The sequence below is a fragment of the Pelophylax lessonae genome (genome assembly GCF_965119305.1).
Source record: "Pelophylax lessonae genome assembly, chromosome: 2".
NCBI lineage: Eukaryota > Metazoa > Chordata > Amphibia > Anura > Ranidae > Pelophylax > Pelophylax lessonae.
This window is the reverse complement of record NC_138769.1, coordinates 596,271,822-596,291,089: the sequence shown is the minus strand read 5'-3', so window position 1 is coordinate 596,291,089 and position 19,268 is coordinate 596,271,822. Positions and strand designations below refer to the sequence as shown.

The 19,268-nt window shown below is 43.7% G+C and overlaps 1 protein-coding gene across 1 annotated transcript in view; it reads right to left on the bottom strand.

Annotated features, from left to right (window-relative positions):
* Window positions 1–16,049, bottom strand: part of ZNF385A (zinc finger protein 385A) — a 349,073-nt gene extending 333,024 nt beyond the window's left edge. Inside the window, exon 1 of the mRNA XM_082244588.1 lies at window positions 15,415–16,049. Within this exon, the coding sequence (XP_082100714.1) occupies window positions 15,415–15,424 (10 nt within the window). The 5' untranslated portion in view covers window positions 15,425–16,049. The remainder of the gene's footprint in view (window positions 1–15,414) is intronic.
* Between the last annotated feature and the right edge of the window lie 3,219 nt (window positions 16,050–19,268).

The window sequence follows — 19,268 nt, the reverse complement described above, 5'->3', positions numbered from 1 at the left end:
CAAAGGGAAGGAAAATAAAACTGCTTTTTAATAATGCCATGGACAAAAAGGAACACTTGCAATGCAGAGGAAGACTCACTCTAAAGGTAGTTTAACATTTCCCCAAGTTCACCTTTAACCACTTGCCGACCGCCCCACGCAGATTTACTGCGGCAGGGAGGCTCGGCTGCACATAATCCTGTAGATCTACGTGATTAAGTTCATGTGGTCTCGGCAGCACGTGCGCGCCGCCTGGGCCGCGCTCTCGCTGTGATTAGACACAGCGGGAGCCAGACCGTGGGAGTAGTGGGCGCAATATCCGCCGGCTCTCCTGTCAGACGGGCACAATGGGATAGTGTGTCTCAGCTAAGCTGAAACACTGATCTCTGTTACCTGTCACGGAGACCCCCCCCCCCCCCCACAGTTAGTAAACACAATTTAGGATCACGCTTAACCCCTTGATCAATCCCCAGTATTAACCCCTTCCCTGCCTGTGTCATTTAAACAGTAACAGTGCATATTATTTAGCACTGATCACTGTATTGGTGTCACTGGTCCCCATAAAGTGTCACTTAGTGTCAGATTTGTCCGCTACAATGTCGCAGTCCCGCTAAAAATCGCTGATCGCCACCATTACTAATAAAAACAAAAAAAAATAAAAAGTCCAAAAATCTATCCCATAGTTTGTAAACACTATAACTTTTGCGCAAACCAATTAATATACGCTTTTTGGGATTTTTTTTTTTTTTTTTACTAAAAATATGTAGCAGAATACAAATTTGCCTAAACTGATAAATTAGATTTTTTACAATTTTTTTATTGGGAATGTTTTATATCAGAAATTAAAAAAAATATTGTGTTTTTTTTCTAAATTCTCACTCTTTGTTTATAGCGCAAAATCTTAAAACCGCAGAGGTGATCAAATACCACCAAAAGAAAGCTCTATTTGTGGGAAAAAAGGATATCAATTGTATTTGGGTACAGCATCGCACGACCGCGTAATTGTTAGTTAAAGCAATGCATTGCCGAATCGCAAAAAGAAAAAGCGCTGGTCATTAAGGGGGTAAAACCTTCCGAGGCTGAAGTGGTTAATAGCAGCCTCCAGTAATCTCCAGTAGTGCTAATAATGATAATAAGAAATACTGGACTGAGCAACATGATAATTCATCAGTTGACTGCTGCTCCTTCATTGTCCAATCAGCAGACTGGGGTTGTATTCCTAGTAAGTTGTGCTTCTGCTGTAGTGGATCTAAATGTGCTATCCAATAAGAGTTCTGGGATCACAACACTAGCTGAACATATTTTATAATCCTTTAAATGGTAAAATAAATCCTATTTATGTCATTCTCTATTTAGCGCATGCTTGGAATTCATGTTTAGGTGAAATAACTACAGATTTTACAAATATGAAAGTAAATTTAGTTACATAGTGGGGGAAATATAGTTATTTAAAGCTCATTTAACTTTGCTATGGAGCCTGTTCTTCTATGATGGTTGCCATTCTAAGCAATATGTGCCAAAAAATACACTTCTATGTGACTGATCGACGAGAAGTCACCTTTGTTTGGAAATACTCTTCCCCACTATACCACCCTCATCATAGGCGCCTTCTATTAACCTGCAAAAACCTTTAAATATTCAGCTATGAATTCCCTTTTTTTTTACCTAAAGTATATAATATTTATAAAATATATCATTATTGTTTAGTAGCCCTTTAAGGCGGTACTCTAATTTAAATGCTAAATTAATTTTATTTAATTCGATTTTTATGTCTAGTGAAATTGATAAAAGCTATTAGATTAAATTTTAAAGCAAGAATTTGTTGACTTTAGTGCTTTATTGGATTTCAGGTCCCATCCGATCAATATTTGTTGACTGGCCCATGGATTGATTTGTAATTGCAGCAAGCCAATGGAGTGGTAAGACAGCTCTTCTGTCCACAGATCATTGAAGACTGTAACTCCATATGGAATTGTAAGCTCTGGCAAGCATGGCTCTCTCACTGTGTGGCTCAAGTTACAGGTGAGGCTCTGGATATCTCACAATCTAATTAATAAATAAGTTTTTACTTGACTAAACAGAATACAAAATCCAGCCGGTTGCTATGCCTGGTCAAGTACCCGTTTTATGCGCATGCAGGGGGTGAATATCTGGTTGACCAGAAGTAAAACATAGATGAGTTATTATGACTAGGCTTTTAGAATTGAGCTTAAAAAACATTGCATGTACATGAAATATCAAGTATTTTAAATGTATAGTCGTAGGGTTGTTCCTTACCATAGATAGTTTTCTATTAACTTGCAATGTGCCTTTCAACTTTGTAGAAAATTTGGCTGCTCCAGGAGAGTCAATTACTTAGCACAGCCCCCATCCTCCTTGCATGTCATAGCCCTCTCCTCTACTGAGAGTGTCTAAATATTCTCTGCTGGCCCAGCTCCTCTTCCCCTCCCCTTTCCGCCCTATGCAACCTTTGATGTGGCTGCTGGGGGAGGAGCGAAACGGATTACTATAGAATGTTACTTAAGTAGCAGCTATAAGTCTGCTGATATCAAATCAAGGATGGCAAAGCCCATAAGCAGTAATGGGGCTCTTTGATATCTACACAAAGGAAGTCTTTTACAGATATATAATATGCATAAAATACATTAAATGAACACATAATCTTCTGGGCGAGCTTCTGTTAAAATAAATGGTCTGGCAATAGGTTCTCTTTAAAGCAGAACTAGAGTATTAATTTAAGAAACTGCAAGCAGGCAGGCTCTTTATTGGGGAACAAAAAATGCAATGGGGTTGATTTACTTAAACTGAAGAGTGCAAAATCTGGTGCAGCTCTGCATAGAAGCTAATTATCTTGCTTCCAGGCTTGTTCATAGTCTAAAGCATGGGTGTCCAACCTTTTGGCTTCTCTGGGCCACATTAAGTGTAGAGAAATTTTCTCGGGCCGAATATAAAATATATACTATAGTTAAGGTATATCAGTAATAAAATGCCGCCGCACCCTTCCCGCACCGCTGCACCCCCCGTACTAATTTAACACAACTTGAGGATGATCAAATGAAATGGAATCAGTATACAGAGGGTTACTTCTTCTGAGAGAAATTAAAGGAACACTCTAACCACCCTGACCACTTCAGTGAGTTGAAGTGGTCATGGTGGTAGGAGTCAGAAACACTGCTTATGCTCGCCTCCCCCCACCCCCCTCCCCTCCGAGGCAGCCTCTGCCTACCGTTAGTTGGAAGCCGCAGTGGTCATGCCCCCTACCCGACTTCCTTCCTCCCTAGCAAAAAAAAATATTGTCAGGGGGCAGTGGGCCGCATTGCCTGGGGTTCCGGGCCGCATGTGGCCCCCGGGCCGCAGGTTGGACATGCCTGGTCTAAAATGTTACTAAACCCAGGACCCTGCATTCACTATATCTGGTCTCCCACAGAACATGGAAATGCAATAGTCTTAGTAAATATACACTGTAAATACCTTTTTTCATCAGCAATATATAGCAGTCTTGTAACTTCTATCAGTATCCGGTGGTAAAAGCTTGTAGGAAGAGTTTTCATTCTCCCCTGATTGTCCTATGAGGCTGTAGGACCCCTGACTCCCTGTCTGGACAATGCTGATTGGCCCTGTGCTGATCACATTCGCTCTCCCAGTAAAGAAAAAACTCTGTAGCAATACACACCAAACTGAGCATGTGCAGCTTGTCCCTAAGGCTCTGTTATATCAGCAGATGGTTTGGGGACTGCGGAAGAAGGGGAGGATCAGAGAAGACAGGATCACACAATGCAGAGGATTACCCCCTTAGGCTCCAGAGTGAGTATAACAAGCATGCTTTGCTGCATATACAGACTATTGTGATTTTAGTAACACTTTAAAGCGGAGTTCCACCCAAAAGTGGAACTTCCGCTTTAGGGAGTCCTGACCCCCTGACATGCCACATTTGGCATGTCATTTTTTGGGGGGGGGAGCGGGTACCTAGCTTTGACAGGTACCCGCTCCCACTTCCGCTCGGAGCGCCGCGGCACCCTGAACGGAAGTTCTCCTCTCCCCCTCCCTCCCTGCAATCTTCTGGGACACGTCAGAGGTCCCAGAAGATTGCCGGCCAATCACGGCGCGCAGCGCGACTCGCACATGCGCAGTGGGTACCCGGCTGTGAAGCCGCAAACTGTCACAGCCGGGTGCCCATAGCAGTGATGCCGGCGCCGAGGGAGAGGATCGAGGCTTCGGGCGGCCGCATCGCTGGACCGTTGGACAGGTGAGTGAATGGCTGGAACTCCGCTTTAACTGAACAAACTCAATTTCGAAGCTGATTGGCTACCATGCACAGCTGCTCCAGATTTTGCACTCTCCAGTTCTAGTAATTCAACCCCAACGTCACATATCTCAATGAAATAAAATGACCTGCCTGCTCTCAATCTTCCTTAAAAAACACTGTGCCAGGATAACTATGGGTAGAAGATGCCTGCAAGGGACCTCTGACTGTTGAAGAAGAGGTAAGTATTGTAGACTTTAGTTCTACTTTAATAAAGCACGTGGAACTCCCGCCAGCCAGAGGAGGAGGCTAAAGCCAGCAATCTTCTAAGCTAGTCATCGATTGCAAAATAGAACAGCCTAAGTTTCAGGGATTCAAAGGCGCTCTGCCACAAGTCAAAGGTGGAGTTCAAACTCCGTGGAGTAAGTGGCAGTTCATAATTAAACTACCACTTCCAATATGAAATATAAGTTTGAACATTATTTTCCTTAATGATCAATAACTGAACTGTGCCACCAAACAAACCCAATACTGTGTAACAATAACATTTTCAAAATAAATTCTATAAACTGCCGTAAGCCTGTACCGACTGTTACTGCTGTATTTATGAATTCTTTATCGCTGCAGGCAATTTCAGAAGGGTCAGGGAAGGTTGACAGCTTGGCATCACTTTAAATAAAAAAAATAATGCACAGGCAATTAAGTGCCAGCATTTATACATAATTATATATAAAGAGACCTGATTCGCTTTATGAGGGAAATGCATGGCAGAAGGCAGTGTCAGGCAATATGAGAACACAGTTACTTAATCGTAAATGCTATCCAGGAAACACTGCAATAGTGCTAAAGTCAGAAAGTAGATGCAATTTACCTTAATGTGGGTGTTTTAAAAACCTGTTTCACAGTATGTGAAAAAACACATGGAGAGTAGTGGGTGTATTTGAGAATACCCCTACTGTACTTTTAAGTAAGTAAGCAGGAGTTCTACTTTCCAGTTCACCGGATCACAGACTAAAAAGAGGGGGGATGAACTGGTGATCTATTATAATGTCTGGATGATAAATGGAAACCCTAAGCAGACAGGCAGCCTTTTTGCTTTTCAATTGTTATTCTACAGTTCTGGCTGGAGTGTATCTTGAGTTACACAGTTGATAACTACAATTACTATCACAATAAAGCAAGAAAATATCACAGTTACATAGTTGGTAAGGTTGAATAAAGACAATAGTCCATCCAGTTCAACATGTGTTGGTGTGTGTTCATGTAGATAATCAAATCCCATATCCCTGTATATTGTGTTCGCTAAGATGCACGTCCAACAATATTTCCTGTTGACACCACTGATTGTGAAAGAGAGTTCCACATCCTAACTGCCCTGACAGTGAAAAACCCCCTACTTAGCTTAAGGTTAAACCGCTTCTGTTCCAATCTCTTTGTGTGGCCCCAAGTCCTCTTACACTCCCTGAGACTGAATAGTTTGCTACCTACACTGGAGTTACCATTGAGATATTTGTATATAGCTATCATATTTCCTCTCAAATGTCTTTTCTTAAGGGAGAATAAATTTAGCGCTTGTAGTCGTTCCTCGTATTTAAGGTCCTCCACTCCCCTTACCCCCCTGCCATAACCTTAAATTTAGGTTTATTCCATGGGGTATTAGAATTTTGTATGATGTGTGTGGTAACCCTAAATGGTAGTTTAACGTTCATATTATCTGAAAACGATAACATTCTTAGCTGACTCTTGAATTTTTTCACTTTGTAGTGTCAGATTCCATTTTATGGATCATTACATAGGGTATCATCATTGCAGTCTTTTAAGACTGAAAGAAAACAAAAGGAGTTTTTTGTTAGGTTATAATATAAGGTATGATTGGTGCTGTCCCAAGGTGTATAAAGAAAACACAAGCGCCTACTAAGTGTAGGTTTTAGGAACTTTAATGAAACAAAACAAGGGGAAATTCTACTCCCAAAAGTAGTGTAAAAACAGGCACATCAATAGTGTCACAGCACTAGGATCCTCTTCGTCATCTGAGACTAAGGGAAATAGAAGCAGGTACATCCGAGCCTGGGTTGGGGTCTGTGGTCTGGTTTGTCGGTGGTTTCCGGCACTTCTGGAGCTCATGGAATGCACAGTGGGGCTGGTGTGACATTGCTTCCCGGATATGGGGCTGAGTATTCGTTGATGCGTTTGCGGAGCATGTGCTCCTTCTTAGTAGGCTCTACACTTAGTAGGCGCTTGTGTTTTTTTCCAGTGTTTTCCCCAGAGCTGTCTTCTTGCTCCCACACCCAGCTTCCAGCACAGTTTGCTCTAAATTGAACTCTATGGACTTCCTATGGACTTTTTTTTTTTCAAATATAAACTAATTGTATTATCCTTTGCCCTGTTCTATTTTAGTTTAGGACCCAGACCTATTGCCAGCATTTACGCCAACTTCTTATCATTTTTGCACCCTTTTAGGAGACTTTGATATCAAGGTTGACCACAAAGACATCTTTGTTTATCTTGGTCCATGCATAAAAATGTTTTTACCACCAACAGTTGTCGATCCAATTTTTTTTTATTAATGGAGAACGTACAGAATAGTAAAACTCCTTGTTAAGTGTTTTTTGCTGTCTGTATCCCAATAGGGAGATTTTCCTTTAGCAAGGGTCTCTGGGAAGTGAGATGAGCTCTATCCAAGGTGAGAGAAATCCATACTTACAAAGTTGTCCCTAGAACAAGTGTCCCATTGGAAGATTTCCCCTCTATTCCAGTTCCAGTGACAACTCAGAATTGTAGTTTTTTTTCTCACCCCTCAGTCCCAGAGACAGTCGTCAGGACAAATATAGAGTGACTGATAATCACAGGCAGCAGCAAACAACTGACTGGGGTAGTAGCCCTGTTCTATTTTAGAATGAAAATAAATGACTTTAGATATACTTTAAATGATGTATTTGTTGGGGTACACCAAGCCTCTGTATTCTTCCTCATTCATCCTTTTCCATTCTATTGAATGTGTACATAATGATAGACCCTGATAGATATGCAGCATGCAGAAAATAATCAATAAAAGATAATTAAAGCTATATATAAAAGACTACAGATAGAAGGCAAACATATACAGTAGGGATTCAGAAGGAACAAGTATTAACAAGAATGGCATCTCAGTAAGCATCCGCTATTATTTTACCTTGCTCCTTGGAATTTCAAGGAAGAAGGCACAGATAGAGAAGGCAAAGGGTATTGTGAAAGTAAATTCCAAACTAAAAATATTAAAAGCTTTTGGGGCACTGGGCTCCTTTTTTTTATAATGTTAACAAATGAAAATCCCTGAAGGACACTAGCATCCCAAAAGCTTGCCACTAAAGGTATCACTTTCACTTTTCAGTAATTTGCCTTTTTATACCTGTGTATTTTTTCTTGGCTAGGAATCTACTTTTTTGCATGACTAGGGTAGTTCAGATCCCACCCGTTTTAACTATATTACCTGGATCAGTACCCAACACCACCCCCCTTCACCTTTAAATGAGAACACTAACTCAGCGTTGGGATTAAAGGTCCAGTTTGGCCTTTTATTAAACAAAACCATAAATAACAGAAATACATAAAACAGTCAAACCAATCCAGATCAAAGAATGGTTGCAGATCCTTGACAATACCATCTCCCACAACTTTGGAGCCTATGGTACCATTAGGTTAGTTTCTGTCCCCAGCCGCCAAAAAACAGCCTCGAGGACTATCCTAACTGACCACAGACCCCTACCACCTTACACTACCCGGTCGGTCTAGACTGAACCAGACCAACCATAGGACTCCATACCTAAGATAGGTCCCACCATTTTATCATTCAACACAATGTTTTGGACCCTCGTCAAGGACCCCAACCGCCACAGCGGCACAAGTGTGAAACCTTACAGTTGTGTCCGCCGCCACACTTGGAAAGCCCTCTGAATACCATCCTGTAATCCCACTCCCACAGGTCAAAACCCACTGCATTGAGATGGACTCCATCTCCTCTCAGGTACAACCATGTGTCCGTCTCCAGCTCCACTTGCCTAACCAGTAATCCACCATTCCTAGCAATGAATCTGACCACCTCCTTAATTTTAACCTTTATCCTGGCATTATTCAACTTCTCCACCGACCTGGCCCCTCTCTATGCAGTGCGGGCCACCATATCTGACCATACTGAAAACGAGACAAAACATCTGCTAATTTATTGGTAACTCTAAGGATGTGAACAGCATAAATGAACGTATTCAATCACAAACAACCCAAAACCAAGAACCTAACCACCGGTGGGGAGGAAGCTGGGATGTTAATAATTGCTAAAACCATGCCCATATTGTAACAATTGCATCACACTTTTTTGTTCTGAAAGGCCTCCCCACAAAGTTCTACTGCCAAGACAATGGGAAATAGCTTGAGTAAGACCAGGTTCCTCAAAAATCCAGCGGCACGCCACTCCTCATGGCTCAGCACTCCAACGCCCCTGAAAATAAGCCCCATATCCTGCTGAACCCGCCGCATCTGTGAACAGGACCAGATTTGCATTGCTGACTGGACTCTAAAGCCATAAAGAATGATTGTTAAAAAATTCAAGAAAAATATCCAAAATATGTAGGTTGGCCCTGAGCCCCATGGAAAGCCGCATATAATGGCCCGGGGCCTTGATGCCAGATGAACCTGCTAACAAACGCCTGCAGAAAATCCTGCCCATGGGAATAATTCTGCAAGCAAAATTTAGCTTACCTAACAGGGATTGTAGCTCCCGCAACTTAATCCTCTGTTATCTGCATGCTTGTCCCACTTCACAGAGCTAACAACTTATCCATAGGCAATCTGTATTCCATGGCCACTGAATCGATGGTGTTTCTGAGAAAAAACACATTCCGTGGCCGGGCCTTCCGTCTTGTCCGGTACAAAAGGCATGCCGAAACATTCCGCAAGATGTTGCAATGTCCCCAGCAGGATCTCACAAGTCCTTGACTCAGGCGGTTCAATGCACAAAAAAATTATCCAGATAGTGGATGACTGAGTTCACCCCCCAAGACCCCCCTAACCGTCCACTCAAGGAACAAACTAAACGTTTCAAAACAGGGCACATGAGATAGAACAACCCATTGGCAAGCAACGATTTTCAAAGTAAGAACCTTGCCAACAGCATCCTAGCAAATGGAAACTCTGAGGATGGACTGGGAGCAGCCGGAATTCCGATTCAGATTTAGCCATGAGCGAGCCCTGGCCGTATCTACGTACCCAGGAAACAACTGCGTCCAATGATGTAACTGCACATTCCAGTGGGTCAATATCATCATTCACTGAATATCCTTTCGATACTATAGATGATGAATCATTCTAGCTCCTTCTTCGGAACTACAAGACGCGGAAGAGGAGGGAAACTACAAGCCGTGGAGGAGGCAGGAAATGAGCCACTCATGCGACCCAAGGTCACTTCTTTCAGCAGCTTCTTTGACACAAGCGACAGATTAAAATGTGCTGAACATAAATTATTGGAAATGGGAGGGACCTCCCGCAACGTACTTGGGATGCGTCTTTTCCAGCCTCACTGGCGTCCTCCCTTTTTCCAGAATTGTCGCCGTCACATCCTTTTCCTTGTCTAAAACGTGAATGAGGGAATGATTTCCCCTGCAGCCTGAACATTCGTGTTTGAAGCGGCAGGCGCTTCCAAACTGACACATTCCTTCATTAAACTGCCAACAAATCCCCCTCCTTCTAGGGGCCGGCGATCCAGAGTTAGAGGCACTCTCGACCCCACCCAGGAAAAAACTGACTCCCAGCTCTGAAAGAAGTCATCAACTTCATCCAGAGGCCATCCATCATATCTTTGTGATTCCAGCGAATGGAAGGGGGGATGGCTTTTTGTTAACTAAACTGTTGGTCATAGCGGATCCATGCCAGTCTGCCAGTCCCCTGTATACCCTGTGAGCCTCACTAAAGGCTTCCAAGTAGCAAAACAGGGCTGAACAGTTCTCCAGTGCTTTTTCCTTGATCATGCTAACAAAAATTGCAAATGCTTGCAACCAATTTGCAAACGTAGGAGGAATAAGCCAGTACCTCCTCTTCTCCTTATCCTCCTTCTGGCTTTCGTCCGGTCTAACGCGATCCAAGTTAATTTTGTGGGAGCAGGGTTAAATATTTCCACATACACACCCTTTCAAATTTTTCAACTTCCTTGTCTTCATCCTTCGAAGTCTCAGTGGTAATCGCTACAGTTGCCACCATGTCCCCGTCTGTTTGAGTACCCGTGACTACCGTTGCTGGCATTACCGACAGAGCTCTTGAAGGGACACAAATGCTCCCGGAAAATGTCTCCCTTCCCTGAGGGGAGCCCATGGCAAAATACTGGCGGGGAGTCCCTCGTCACCCCTGCTTCCAATCTCTGCAGCAGGTCCTGCAGACTATCCCAGAGGCCCCTGCCAGCATGACCTGAACCGGCCACCTGCTCTTAGGCCCCAGCCCCCCCAACACACCAGAAGAAAAACAAGACAAATCAGAAACAGTACACTCAGCGGGCTGCACTGGGCAGGAAGCCATGCCAGCCATCATTCTTGATGCCCCCGCTGCCGCCAGGGTCTCCACCTCCAGCTCCCCATCCTCAGAGCTGCTGACATCCCCCTCAGAGCACACCTCTGCCTGTCCGTGGAGCCGCTGTCCCCTGCCAGCCGACCGACTCCTCATCCTGGACACTGCATGTGCTGCTCCTGTGCTGGGGTACCCTGAGGGCCTAAGAGCCGGCCGCAGCAGCTCTGTCTCCCTCTCCTTCATTTTGGTCGCTTCTCTGGCAGCCCGCACAGGCTTCCTTGTTTCATGAAGTCTCCTTGATTTCCTCTGTTGGATGGTTTTACAATATTAAAGATCTCCTAGCATTTGGAAGTGCGGCCCTTCACGACCTGGACCTGTAGGCGTTCCCCCTCGACCGCCGGTCTCCCCCAGCAGTGGAGCATGATATCCCATGCCGCTGTTCTCCCGCAGAATGAGGCTGGCGCCCGCTGTGCAGACTTTCCCCCGCTGAGCTGAAATGCTGACCAGCTCATTGCCAGCAGTGCCAGACGCTCACACCTGGGACCAGACTATGGATGAGGGGACCATGACTGCAACATGGTGAGATTCTCTCTCCTGTGGGCTCTGCCTTGGATGGGGATTCCTCCCAGGGCCACCACTCACAGTAGTAGGCAATTGCTTAACAGGTGGGCCTAGAGGGGCCTCCAGTGTACTGCTGCCGCTGTATATGGCCCTGAATGGGTACAGAGCCAGGTAGCAGCTTCACTGCCAGGGGTTCATGGAGGACCCCCCTCACCCGGGGCCTGCCACCACATGAACTCCCAAGCCCGTGTGGTGGCAAGCCCCGGCTGAGGGGGGTCCTGCCTGAACTCCTTGCAGTGAGGCTGCTACCTGGCTCTGTACCCATTCAGGGCCATGTAAAGTGGCAGCAGCAGCTCTGAGTTGATTTAATAGAAGATCCAACTCACTCATTGCTCTCTCTCAACAGGCCCAAAACGGAGGAGATGGCCAGACAGATGTTTCTCCTATGATCTCCAGTCTGCAAGTGAAGCCCCTTCACTTCTCCCCTCCAACTACTCTCTCTCCTGCTCCTCCCCATCACCTCGTCTGCTCTGCCAAAAAGTTAAGAGTCCTGACCTCTCTTATCCCAACAACTTATTTAACCCCCTACTGCCTGTTTTTCCTTCCACCGGGTCATGTATGCCCTATGCTTATAATTTCCTTCAAGCTTCTGCCATATCTTTCTTCTTGTCTGTCAGTGCCTAGATTACACTGTAATAATAAATGCACCATAAGTGCAGCCATTTTGAAAATACTTTTGCCTGCAATGGGTATTTGAGACCAGGCTGGACTGTACCAAAGAAGGCAGTGCAGCTCAAGGCAGGGTAGCAAGTGAGGCGCTCCCACCGCCACAGCTTTTTCGCTTTCCATTTGAACATGCAAATAATAGCGTGCCAACTGCTTTACCAAGAATGACAAATTTGATTTCCTTTTACTGTTGCTAGAACAACTACAGATGGATGGGGACAGTATGGTGACTTAGGGGTTATCACCTCTGCCTTGGAGCACAGGAGTCCTTGGTTCAAATCCCAACAAGTACACTACGTACATGCAGTTTGCATGTTCTCCCTGTGCTCATATAGGTTTCCTCCAATGTTTCAAAGACATACTGGTAGCTTTATTGTAACCTATCTGAAGCCCAGTGTGTGTGTATGCATGCGAGATTGGAACCTTAGACTATAAGCACCCTGAGGGCAGGAACTGATGTGAGTGTAAAGTGCTGCAAATATTGTCGGTGCTATATAAATTCTTATAATAAATTAATTTATATTCACTACTTAGAGTCAGTCTGGGCAGGGGGGGGGGGGGATGGCTGGGGCGGCTGGGGCAAGGGGAGTGTTAGACGAACTAGCAGATTTAGGTACACTCAACAAATTGAAGCAAAACTCCAGCTCATACTTTATAAGCATTTTCTTTTGGGTTAAAGGTTTTACATAAACAAATAAAAGCTGACCATTGTGGGCACCCCTGTCCTTTTGTAAATGGTTGTTCTCATCCCTCTAACTGCTACATCTGCAGGAGAGCTTATTCTTTTGTAAAACAACAGACCTACTAGCCGGATCTCTAGGCAGAATAAAAGAAAGAAAGCCTAAAAATGCAAACTAATGCAGCCATCCCATCTAAGAATTTGTAAGCTGCAGTATATTAAATGTTTGCTTTTGGGTTTAATATTGTTTTAATAATAAGGCAGTATAAACAGCAAAGTACTCAGACCTATATCCACCAATCAGATTTCACTTTCCATCAATTCAGAACTATTGAATGAAAAATGACTACCGCATGCTTGCTGTGGGCTACTCCACCCTGCATACACTATTTGCCTAATCAAATAGGCTTATGAGAATCAGGCCCTGGATTGGTTGCAATGCTGCCAAAAAAAATCAGTAATCAGCACAAGGAATAAAGAGCTAATTCTAAAGTATACAACCCATAGCAAGACATGGAAATCCATCAAGTGCAGATCTGACTTCAGGAAAGTGAATTGTGATTGGTTGGTATGGCTTACTGCTCTTAGGAATGAACACCTTGCTACTTGTTCTGCTTTGATAAGGCTCCGGTATTGGCCAGGTCCTAATGAAGACAGGTACACTGACTTCTTGTGTCTTTATAATTACAATGGGGATACGGAGACGCAGCTGCTGTAAATCTTGGTGGCCAGCCAAGGTGAGGAGGGACGCGTGCAGCTGTGTCCATTACAATAAATGCTTCTACTCCCCAGCGGCCAGTATTAATCAGTGCCTTTACATGGCCAAATAACTGCCAAGCCCGTTTGGCCACTATCAACAAGGCTGATTGATTTTCTTTCTGGTGGGTGGAAGTATAAAAAAATAAATGTTTGAAATTCTTCATTTAGAATGGAAGTGGAAGTATAAATAATACATATTTGAAATGTTTCATATAAAATACAGAATCTCATTCTGCCGTATTTGTTATATAACTGCTAGAACTGTCTTGTCTCCCGGTCAATACCATTATACATTTATCTTTCAGCTAATCAACTATATAACCTAGTTACGCTACATAAAGCACCTTCCTACACTTAGCGCACATTGCCCAGTTCTAATATTCAGACTGCATATACTTCCAGCCAACACACAACATATGGCAGCTAATAAAACACAACATACTGTATAGTGCATTGCCAGTCAATGGTACAGGAGCCAAATATCAGCATGGGTAGCTCTCTAAAAAGTATATTAAAATCCATGTGAGCTTGTACGGCAGGGCATTGAGATCAAGCTGTTCATTACCTGCTCTGTCTCCTAATGCTCATAAAGGCTTTTGAAGTATTCATTATGTGCTTTAAAATGTCCAGTGGGAAATGGTCACATTTTTCAATTTGCCATTGTGGTCTCTCTACAGTTGTCCATTCTTGATGCAGGAACAACGTTCCATGGTTCCTACAGTTCCCACACGTGAACATTTTGCATCGGGCACAATGGATACTTCAATAGACTATACAGGCGTATTTACAAAGTTGATATATTTGCTGTCTTGTTGCTAGATTGGTCTAAAAAGGCACAGTAGAGCCTTATTACGTCCATAACAAATCCCAAAAACAAGGAGTTTATTCCTCAAGCCAAGTTAAACTTTATTTATACTTGTGGATAGCATAACCGTAATGTTCAGATTTGTATTTGCTTCTCTGCCTCGGTTAGTCTAATGCCTCGTACACACGCAACGATTATCGGCCGACCGATGGTCCGACTTTTGTCCAAGTTGTGTTTTGTTGGTTGGAATGTGCCTAGACTGCACACGAATTTTCTCGGCCAACAAAAATCTACTTCAGAAGTGTTGTCATGTGCTGGTTTACTTTCCGTGTGTTTTTTATTCTCTGAGCATGCCCAGTCATGCTCATCAGATTTTTGTCTGCCGAAATCTGTACTGACTGATGGAAAATCGGCCGTTGTGTTGACGGCCAACAAAAATTTTAAAGCCTGCACACCAGATTTTATTTGGCCGAAAAGTCGGAGTCGGTTGTCGAAAGCATCAGATGTTGGCCGAAAATTCCCGGCCAATAATCAATGCGTGTGTACGAGGCATTAGTCACTGTTACTATGCAGACAAGTGTTTACAAGACCAATGAGTTCTGAAAGAGCACAGCAAGACATCCAAGCGGAATCAGAGCATAAACTACCGGAGGAACCTAATGAGGAGTCAAAGGGGTCAGCGAAGGCCACTGTCCTCAGCATGAGTTGCGGAACAGCGAGCTCCCAGTCTTGCTTCCAGTAGGACCAGAACTTATTCTGTTCAAGTGCTGGGGATGCGATGGGTTAGCACCAGTCTATCTCCCCCCCTATCCTACAATCCAGAGACACAGTTGGAGAAAGGGAAAAAGAAGAGATGAAAGGAAGAGCTGGCCAAGTGAGAACAGGGGTGGGTAAAAATAAATGAAAAGAACCAAACAGCAATGAAAGAAACAGCAAGCTTCAAAGACAGAGAATTTCTGTGAATGGGAAGATAAAAATAACATAGCAAGACATGACAAAAGAGCTTAGTAAAGTGATGCAGAGGCATACAATCAATAGATTCCATTACTGCTTCGCACAATTGCAAAAAGCTTGCAGGGGAAAAAAAAAATAATGTAATAAAATGAAAAGGGTGGAAAAAATATGTTCACTCACCCAAAATCATGACTTCAGCCTGCAGGGTCTGGCACACACAGGACGCTATTCCTCAGATCTTGTAAGGAGGGGGCCGTACGCTCCTCAGCCCCCCTTTTTCTTTCAGTCAGTTTTCAAGCACTCTGTTCCCCTCTCTTCTTCCAGCAGCAATTGGAAAAGCCCTTTACCAGCACAGAGAAAGGAGAGGAAATGTTAGGGCTTTGACAGATTGTGCAGCAGGCGAGCCTAGGGGGGGGTGTGTAGAGCATAAGAAAGAGACTTGCGGATTTCTAGGGAGGCTGTCGGGATGGGGAGGATGATGATGCCCTAAAAACAATGCTGACAGGCCAAGCTAGTGTCCAATGGTGTGAACAGAAAAGAAATAATCCTGGAGATGCTCAGAAATCCCAGAAAGTCTTGTGTTTTTCCTATTTGTACACTAGGCTGGAGATTTAGGAAGGCAGCTGCAGGACTAAGGGATTACAGAGTTTTGGATACATGTAGAAGCCAACTCCTCATCCCTTTCTGCTCAAGGAGAATGATCCTGGCAGGATCCCAGGAAGGGTTCACCCTAGTAAGCTGCCTTTATTCAGGACGCACAAGAAAACTCCCAGGCGAGGGAAAGTGTCTGATGAGATGTATTCCCTGCAGAACGCCTCTGTAATCTTTCTGTTCTGCATTGTGCCAGGTGAGGGGCGGACCTCAGTCTCACCTGGACTGGCTCCCCATTGGCTGCCCTATTTTGCCAAAGGGAGGTAAGGGTGGGGACAGTGCAAGCTATAGAATTAACTATTTCCTCTACTCCTTTTCTTTGCTTCTGGGTGCTTGAACTGCTACATATTAGTAGTGGGAAAAAATGAACAAAGTTCTTATATTATTATCGAATGAGGCTCAATCCACTCCAGGATATGGATCTTTTTTTCCAGTTATTTTCAGGCTTATGAGACTAAAATAAAGTAAAAGTTAAAGTAAAAAAAAGATATATTCTTGTATTGACTTTTGTGTTATGAGCTTATATTAAAAAGATTGCAAAACCAAAGTTAAAAAGACACACAGGGGTTGATTTACTAAAGAAAAATAGACTGTGGACTTTGCGTTTGCTCCAGAGCTTAGTAAATGTGGTGAAGCTTCACTATGCGAAGAATACCCAATCACATGCAAGGAAATAATAACAAAAACACCATTTTTGCTTGCACGTGATTGGATGATGGAAGTCAGCAGAGCCTTCCCTCATTTACTAAGCTCTGGAACAAAGTAAAGTGCACAGTCTGTTTGCCTTTAGAAAATAAACCACATGTTGTCCCATACACTTGGGTTGATTTACTAAAACTGGCAAGTGCAAAATCTGGTGCAGCAGTGCATGGTAGCCAATCAGCTTCTAACTTCAGATTGTTCAATTAAGCTTTGACAATAAAACCTGGAAGCTGATTGGTTTCTATGCAGAGCTGCACCAGATTTTACATTCTCCAGCTTTAGTAAATCAACCCCAATATTTGGTAAAGTTATCATTCCATCTACACTTATCCTCACCTGTCAAACTATTTGTTTCGTTCCTACAGAATAATTATATTATCCATTAATTTATAATTTTTTTTTTATATTAACATTACATAATATGTCTTCCCTAGTAGTAAGAAATCTGTTAATTACAGATAATTTCATTAAAAAAATGTTAGTAGTTTCTAGTCTGGTATTGTCCTTTATCTGGACATTTTGCTTTTAATGAGTACAGGAAAATACAGATACCTGCTGCCTTTTTATTTCTCTGGATCCATAAAGAATTCTGGGAATATTAAATGGCAAAAATGTAAAACTTGCACTGACCTGGTGAAATCATAATTACTATACCTGCATTCATTTTAATAAGATCTTGCCTCAATTACCATCAAGCACATACAAGGTAGATTGGCAGTAGAAGAGTTAATCAGGACGCTGTCCTGTCACTTCCTATCTAAAGCCATTTTCTGACATGCTTTTATGATGGGATACATAAATAATACAGGGCAAAATATTTGACATTCTGCAGCTGATAGCACGCCATGAGAAATGAGCTTTATTTGCTGCGACTGCATTATCCAGCCTTTAACTAACCTGTGATTGGCTGTAATAGGCTCCTGGATATCCCCAGTCTCATTAAAAAAAGCTTCTTTTATTCTGAGAATCTTTTCCCTTGTTCTTGCTCTAGCCCTGTCTGCAGCCTATTCTCTCTCCTGTAAGCCTGTCTGCTTGTTCTAGCAGTGTTTCATCATTCTGGATCTGTATAGAAGTCCTGCCACTTTGTTCCATCGGTCCATCTGTACGCCCACATTCTGCACTGTTTAGGATTCCACCTAGAACACCTCTCTGCAGGCAACTCTTCCTGTCCTTTTATCCCTCCCGCACAGCTCCATCACACACCTGTGTTATGGTCTGACCCACTGGGGTGCTGGCATGGAGCTCCCATGACCGCTGTCATGCCTGTCCCCCTCCCTGCCTAGTGTGCTGTATGTGTATATCCATTCCCAGGCTCTCTGCTTCTTTCAGCCTCCCATTCAGTCAGTGCAGTATTTCCCCCTCCCCCAAGCGAGTCAGTGACAAGTGCCCAGAATATTAAACATACAAGAAGGATGCTCAGCAGCACCGGGACCTCTTTGGGAGCGGAACATCAGAGGGAGCAGTGCCTATCACCGATTCTAGTTGTGCCATGCCAGCTCTGACCTCACCTTCTCTGTGGGTGCTTCCTAATTGCCGAGCTTAGCTTCTGCTTTAGGTTTTTAGACTTGACTCTTTTGTTCTTGAATTCCATATGTTCTACCTACCTCCGTGTTCCAGGGACAATCAGACAGATTTGAAAGAGCTGGCCCTGGAAAGTTTTATCATTGTACGTCTGGAGACTTGGATCTCCATAGCGCCCAACTGTTTTCGAGGGACTGTCCCTGATTTGGAACAAAGTCCCTCTTTCCTCCTCATTTGTCCCTCATTTTGGTCTAATCCATATAGTTGTATATAAAATACATTTTTTTAAGTGTTTCCCAGTGCCAAACCTTTAATCCAATTTCTAAATTGCTGCATTTGTAAATTTTACAAGCCAGTATAAAGGAATAGTAGTGGTAAAAAAAATAAATTAATATTTTTGGGTTTAACTAACCTTTGTTTTTTGTTTAAGTCTCCTTTAAGTCTCCTTTAAGGGGGTGTGTCCTATAGCTACATACTTTTAGGTGTCCCTCGTTCCTGTCTCAAAAAGCTGGGAGGTATGGGATATCAAAACCCCCAAATCAAACCAATTGTGTAGGGTGCACTCACACTGGGCATGGTTGAACTGAACCATGCCTAAGTTCAATAGTCCCCCCTACCCCATTGATCTGCACTCACACTGGGCATGGTCGAACTGAACCATGCCTAAGTTCAATGGCCACCCCCCCACCCCATTGATTTGCACTCACACTGGGCATGGTTGAACTGAACCATGCCTAAGTTCAATGGCCCCCCCCCCCCTACCCCATTGACCTGCACTCAGACTGGGCATGGTTGAACTGAACCATGCCTAAGTTCAATGGTCCCCCCCACCCCATTGATCTGCACTCACACTGGGCATGGTTGAACTGAACCATGCCTAATTTCAATGGTCCCCCCCCCCCCTACCCCATTGACCTGCACTCACACTGGGCATGGTTGAACTGAACCATGCCTAAGTTCAATGGTCCCCCCCACCCCATTGATCTGCCACACTGGGTATGGTTGAACAGAACCATGCCTAAGTTCAATGGTCCCCCCTACCCCATTGATCTGTACTCACACTGGGCATGGTTGAACTGAACCATACCTAAGTTCAAAGGTCCCCCTACCCCATGAATCTGCACTCACACTGGGTATGGTTGAACTGAACCATGCCTAAG